Source organism: Nyctereutes procyonoides, unplaced genomic scaffold (genome assembly GCF_905146905.1).
Source record: "Nyctereutes procyonoides isolate TBG_1078 unplaced genomic scaffold, NYPRO_anot_genome, whole genome shotgun sequence".
NCBI classification, from domain to species: domain Eukaryota; kingdom Metazoa; phylum Chordata; class Mammalia; order Carnivora; family Canidae; genus Nyctereutes; species Nyctereutes procyonoides.
This window is the reverse complement of record NW_026575043.1, coordinates 3,742,261-3,749,349: the sequence shown is the minus strand read 5'-3', so window position 1 is coordinate 3,749,349 and position 7,089 is coordinate 3,742,261. Positions and strand designations below refer to the sequence as shown.

At 45.3% G+C, this 7,089-nt stretch overlaps 1 protein-coding gene across 4 annotated transcripts in view; it reads right to left on the bottom strand.

Annotated features, from left to right (window-relative positions):
• Positions 1–679: 679 nt before the first annotated feature.
• Positions 680–7,089, bottom strand: part of KIAA0319 (KIAA0319 ortholog) — a 101,513-nt gene continuing 95,103 nt past the window's right edge. For all 4 annotated transcript variants that reach the window (XM_055323039.1, XM_055323040.1, XM_055323044.1 and 1 more), the window contains 2 exons: positions 6,604–6,695; positions 680–4,007 (listed from right to left, as the gene is read on the bottom strand). In XM_055323039.1, coding sequence (XP_055179014.1) covers positions 3,829–4,007; positions 6,604–6,695 — 271 coding nt within the window. In that variant the 3' untranslated portion in view covers positions 680–3,828. The remainder of the gene's footprint in view (positions 4,008–6,603; positions 6,696–7,089) is intronic.

Below are 7,089 nucleotides of genomic sequence, written 5' to 3'. Positions count from 1 at the left end.
CGGGACTCAATCCCAGGACCCTGGGATCACGCTCTGAGCCAAAGGCAGATATTCAACCACTGAGCTACCCAGGTGCCCCATCTTTCAACTTTTTATTTTGAAATAATTATAAACTCACAGGAGGTTGCAAAAGGAGTAGATTGCTCTGTACCTTCCACCCTTTGTCCCCCAGTGGTTACCATCTTACATAACTAATACCAGGCAACTGACATAGTATCATACTGTTTATACAGGCCTTATGCCAGTATCCCCAATTTTTTGTAGACTCTGTTTGAATGTGTGTTATATCCAACTTAATCCCACCAGTAGGAAGGTTTGTGTAATCATCGCTAGAATCAAGATACAGAATTGTTCCACCACCACCAAGAAAACCCCTCATGCTATCCCTTTAGACTTAGTTGGCTTTAAAGTCACTTGGTAAGGTTCTTATTATTGAGTGGGAGCATTAAGGAAGGTACGTGATGTGATGAGCACTGGGTGTTATATTTAATTGATGAATCACTAAATTCTACCCCTAAAACTAATAATACAGTATATGTTAATGAAATTGAATTTAAAATTTTTTAAAAATTTCATTCAAGTGTAACATGCATACAAAAAAGAGAACTTAAGTGATTAAGTGAACAAGTTAATCTTCACACACTGTGCACACCCTGTGACCAGCACCCAGAGAAAGAAACAGAACACTGCCAGCCCCTGCCTGTGCCCCTGTTGGAATGATCAGTTTTGGTTTGTTTTTAAAGGTTTATTTGTTGGCATACTTGAGTGGCTCAGTTGGTTAAGTGTCTGCCTTGGGGCCAGGTCAGGATCTCAGGGTCCTGGGATCAAGCCTCGCATCAGGCTCCCTGCTCCGCAGGGGGGTCTGCTTCTCCCTCTCCTGCCCCCACCCTGGGCCCCGGAGACTGCTCCACAGACAGCAGAGGTGAGGTGCATGGGTTCCACGAAGGCTTTATTTGTGCACACTGAAATACAAACTCCACTTAAGTCTCACAACAGCCTTATGATTTTCCCCAACCATTTGGAAATATGAAAACCATCCCTCGCTCACGTGTCACACAAAACAGGTCACACAAAACAGGTCACTGGCCAGCTTGTGGACTCTCACCCAAGGGAAGCGCCTCATGCGAAGAATGAAGTAAACTCCCAGTTACAACTAGGCGTCATAGAAATAGACACCTTTATTTAGACTGGCCACGTCTCATACATGCGGTCTTAGAACGAGGACCCTGTCAGACCTGGGAAATACTTTACAGGATGGGGTCTTGAGTGTCCTGCCTCCAGGCTGGTAGTGACTCCTGCACTGTGCTGTCTTGCTTTCTTCAGTCACACACAGGACCAGCCTCCTAGTACCAGCTCACATCCTCTTGCAATGACTGGAAGGGAATCGTGGGCTGGTTTCTCCATTGGAGCTGCCAGAGCCCCTTCCCTCCATGGGCCCGGGGATATGCTGTGGGACAGAATGAAGGAGACGGCGCTCGTTCACCCCACGCTGGTCTGCCTGGGACCGCAGGGTACTGAGGAGGGTGGGCCACCGCTGCCTGGTACACATGAAGTTGAGGTCCACCAATAGTTGAGGGAGGCTGAGAAGGCCAGGCACAGCCCAGGGCAGGTGGAAGTGGCACTCTGAAACCCAGGGTGGTGGCGCAGCGTGGGACCCCACAGGAGAGAGAGAGAGGCTTCCCTCTCTGTATTTTGTGTTCTGTCCACCATCTGAAGGAATTCCTCTGGGTCACAGGAACAGACAATCCAAAAGCCCCTCCCCCCCGAATTTGCTGTCCAATGGTTGAGGGTGGGAGATCTTTGGGTAATAGGGGAGGAGGGTGGAAAGCACTGGCTTTACAGCTTAAAAATTTTGCATTCAGTTACCAGATCTACTGACCTTGTGCAAATTGCTTAATTAACCTCTCTGAGATGTCAGATGGCTATCTGCAACATGAGAATAATAACATCTATTTTTCTAGGCTGACTGTACGGACCAGTTGGGTATATAGAACACATGTATTACACACATAAAACACTTAAACGTTTGCTCCCTTCTTCCTCACTGCACTCTACTGACCTCATATTTGGGCTGCATTCCTCGAAGCCAAGATTTCTGTTTGTACACAAAGTAACATAACTCTGTTCGCTAGATATGCTAGATATCGTTTATCAAGATAAATATTGGTGTAAAAACTATCACATCTTCCTTCTAACATCACAGATAGTATATTGAACTGACTAGCAATACAGAAAGTAGAGACAGAAGCAGAGAAATTATTTTTTAAAATAAAATTAGTCTTACATAATTTTTAGTTCAGCTATTCCCCAAAAAGTACAAAAATTAAATACATGATGATCTCACAAGGATGAATATGACCAGAGAGAACAAAAGCATCTGAAAGCTTAGTTTTTGTTTTTGTTTTTTTAAGGACCCATCACAGGAGCTATTTTTCCCACTTGTTCCTGTCCTGAGGGTTTAAACCTGGTGGTTTAATGCTATTGCTTTTTCACTTAATCAGGGCAAAGCAATCTTAGCTTCACAGGAACTTGTGCACCAGGATACTCTTCAGGTATGTTCATGCCTGAGGCCATAACACTGATTCTGTGATGCACCCCACCTCTATTCTAATCTTCCTGAAGAATGCCAAGGGGATCTCCCAGGCCACAGCCTCGAGACTATGGGTGGATAGAGAACTACCACAAGCCAGCCACCTTCTCAGGCTATAGTTCACTCCAGTTCACTGCTCTGGGGCGCTATATGCTTGATGTTTCTTTCTTTTTTTTTTTTTTTCCATATATTTAAAATAAGATTTTGTAGAAAAAAATGGTTAAATAAACATAACTTTAAACATGAATGTCTACATCAATTTGTTATTGTGGGAAGTATCTGTAGGGGCCAATTATCATGAGCATACCATCCTCATTAAGACAGACTTCATTTCAGAGTTTGGGAATCTATACAAAGTCACTGAGTCATTATCACGATCTATGGCAATCCAAATGCATGGCCTATGTACATACTCAACCAAATGTTCCATGAGTTAATAAATCACTTTTATCATGTGTAATGTAAATTGGGGCTAGGAAAGGGCTCATAGTAGTTTGTTTTCCTACGACAAAGAAAAGGCAAAGAATGTTAACATACTTTCTTCAACTGTCAACTTACAGGTCATTAATCTCCCCCCTCCCTTTCTATAGCCTCTGGTTCTCATAATGTAATTTTTATTTAGCTCTCCGACTTCCAGGAGCTGCTGTCCACATAGGGCATAGAAATAGTAGTTGGCCATAGCAAGGGATTAACGTAGCGAGGGGCCTTTCTCTGTATGGGTGTCTCGGTCGGCACAGAAAACTTGTCACACAGAAGACAACCCACATGTCAGATGAACTACTTTAGAATATACAGCCACGTGACTATATGGGTCCTACCAGAGAAACAGCATTCAGAAAGTCGTCCTCAAAGGCAGTCACAGCTCCTAAGAGAAATCAGCCCTGTTTAAATTAATATTTAACTTACCTAAAGGTCTGCAGAGAGAAACACGTGTTAGTCTTTAACACAGGTAATATAGTGAGCCAGCTACAAAACACAAAACTCTTTTAAGTATATAACTAGTATCTTTCCCAACCTTTCTCCCTATTAACAAGCATCTCTGTTAAGAGCAATGTTGCTATTTTGTTTCATGTCTCCAACACCCTGAGAAAACAGATCTTCTAAACACAGGGACACATCCACCCGGTGTGCAAAGACATCGATGTGCTAATGTAACAACATTTCTGTGTTTTAACTCCCATTAACTAGTCCTGGGTTAAGCGATCCCATGGGTGGCCTTCAGGTTTACAACTGCTCCATTATCTGTCCTTTGAGCAACAGCTGAAGGAAGCTCCATTTCTGAGGGAGCCGTTCATAGAAACTTTTGGATTCTCTCTTTCCATTCTTTCTCGGCTGAAGATTGTGTCCTGGTCACTGTCAAACTCAGACTCAGACACCATCAGGCTGGAGTTGTGCTCTGTGCTTCGGTGTTTGATACCTAGGGAGAAGCAGACAGATGCATCTTGGGGGAGATGGCCTTTTCATTCTCCACTATCATTCTGGTTGTAGGTCCCATGTACCGGTTGTGTGCTCTCTCTTCAAAGCATCACTCACAACACAGCAAGCGTTGGGGGTCCTGATGAGCATTACTAGGAGCTTTGGAGTCGCCTCCGATCTGAGGCCCAAGCTTTGACACTTACCAGCTTGCTGTGTGATGCTGGACAAGATGCCTAACCTCTCTGGGCTTTCAGTCTCATTAGCCATTAAAAACTGGGAGGTAACAAAGCATTTCTTTCATGGGTTTATGGTGAGGATTTAGTGAAACAGTACACGTGAAGCCACTGCCCAGTATTTAGCACTCAGTAAGCACTCGCTAAATGAAAATTCTTATGATTTTACTATTTGGTTCAATCAAAATATTGTGGGTGAATGTGTGATTGCTGGTGGTCAAAACAAGAGACAGAACTGGTATAAGATATGATCCCTGCTCTGAGAATTTATTGTGTCTAGCTAAGGGTTTAAGGCAAAGATTCATGAGAAGATGGTCAAACAGGCAAAAAATTTTTTAAAATAATTTTTTTAAAATTGTATTTATTCATGAGAGACACACACACATACACACACAGCAGAGAGAGAGAGAGAGAGAGAGAGAGGAGACAGGCAGAGGGAGAAGCAGGCTCCATGCAGGGAGCCCGGTGTGGGACTCGATCCCGGGACTCCAGGATCACGCCCTGAGCCAAAGGCAGACACTTAACTGCTGAGCCACCCAGGCGTCCCTTTAAAATAAATCTTAACAGGAATCCAGAACAGATAAGCACACACTGATCAGTCAGTATTGTTTCAGCGATATTTCACACAGGATGAGATTTGGACAGCAGGAGAAGGAAAGGCGTGTAGTGTGTAGAGAGGTACCAGTCATTGGGAGAAGCAGATGGCCTGGCCCAACCCGCCATGGGCACTCACCAGCTCCGTCACTCAGGCAAGTGGCTAAGCTTTTCTGTGTCTCAGTTTCCTCTTCTGTGAAATGGGGAGAATCAGAGTATATATCTCACAGAGCTGTTGGTCTCACTGGAATTAAATGGGTGACATGCCTGGAACAGGATGTAGTACATATGAGCCAGTAACTACCTGTTAAGAGTTACTCTCAGAGGCCACCTGAGTGGCTCAGCAGTTGAGCATCTGCCTTCAGCTCAGGTCATGATCCTGGGGTCCTGGGATCGAGTCCCTCATCAGGTACCCTGCAAGGGGTCTGCTTTTCCCTCTGCCTATGTCTCTGCCTTTCTCTGTGTGTCTCTCATAAATAAATAAAATCTTTAAAAAACAAAACAAAAAGTTACTCTCAGGTAACTACTCTGAGGTTAGAAGGGTCTGAAGGGGGTAGTGAGAATGTTGGGGAGAGGCAACGAGACTAAATGAGAGGGTGGGTGGAGTGTGAACAAGACACTGACACCAAGGTTTAGAGCCTGGTAATAAGAATGAGGGTTCTCGGAATAGAGACAGGGATGAAGGACGAGTGTACCTTAGGAGGAAGGTGGGTCACATAATGCAACTTGAAAGCACTTTGAGCTCTTAGGTCTAGAGCTGCTTTATAAACCTGATATGAGATGATGTAAATGGTGAGCACACATACATTTATTATATTACTCTCACTTCCATGTCCTGTGAAACCCTCCCTGCCAGAGCCCCCATCAGTCAGCCCCGTGGGGTCCTGTGCTCAGCCAGGCGCCATCAGGGCCTCGGCAGATCTCCCTGCGCGCTGCTCTGACCGCCTCTTCTGGCCAGTCATCCTGGGGAGGCAGGTGCTGGCCTTCCTTGTCCCCATCTCTGGGGCTTCGTCACTGTCAGCACATAGGGCAGGCACTCAGCATTTACTGTGGACATTTTGCATCTCACAGCTTTGAGAGTGCTATGTCCCTCTGTGAGAATTTAGTGATAAACTCAGAATTATGAAGAACCCATACAAATGAGTGCTGAGCAGCTTCAGAGGGCCAGGGTAGGTTTACTGCATCTCTAAGAGTTACTGAGGGAGAGTCAGAAAGTTCTCTGAGATGGGCCAGAGGTACTTCTAAACATAGAGCTCTGCTCACTTTGTGAAGACTGTCATCAGTTTTCTGTAAAAGCTTTGTGTTCATCTGCATATAGCTAATCAGCTAATGGAAATGATGTTAAAGTCCACGTGTTATTCTGCTGCATTCTGGTGGAGCAGACCTGCAGGACATGGTGTTCAGAGATGAGCTGCTGTGGATTGGCCTACACGCTCCACACCCCACACTCCAACGAGGAGAGACAAACCTGTTTGAAAAGCAGTCTGCCTGCAGTCATTCAGCTGACAGCAGGTATTTTATATCCCTCACCTGTGAAAGCCTCAAAGTGCTTCACCAAAATCTCATGAAATTCAGAATACAACTATGCCCCCCACCGCAGATCCTTGGGACAGGTAAAGGCTTTTCTTCCCAGAAGCCCAGACTCACTCTTCCTTCCCTATGAGAGTGCTGGCTCCAGCCCGTTCTCCCATCACCCAAGGTAAGGCTCAGGCAAACGCCTGGACCCAGTCATTTAAAGGCAGCAGGTAAGCATCCTGAAGACCACCTTACCAAATTTCGGCCTCAGCTCCATTCTTTCCTGGTCATCTATGTTATCCAGGATGGTATACTTGGTTTTCTTTCTTATTTTAGTCCTTTTTCGTCTGAAAGGAACAAGAAAAAGCTCAACTCAGATTCTCAGAGAGGGGACTGGGACCCAGGAATTAAAACACTAAGGGGAATGGTTTGTCTTTAGAATGGGAGGGTTGGCACTTCTACGAATGATGTGCACACAGCCAGGTCTGGGTTCAGTGGAACAGAGGTGCACCACGCATCTTGAAGAAACACAGAAGCAGGACAGCCATACATACCAGCAGCGCCCACCTAGCTGAAGGCTCTCAGGTAAGCCTGGGCGAGGGCCCAGGGCCCTTGAGAGCAATCCTTTCGCTACCTGTGTGTTGGCAAAGTGAGCTTTCTCCTTGAGTAATTCCTTACTCAGAAACACCTGGATGCACACATTTTCCGCTGAACCTATACTGGCCTAGAATGTCCAAAGAT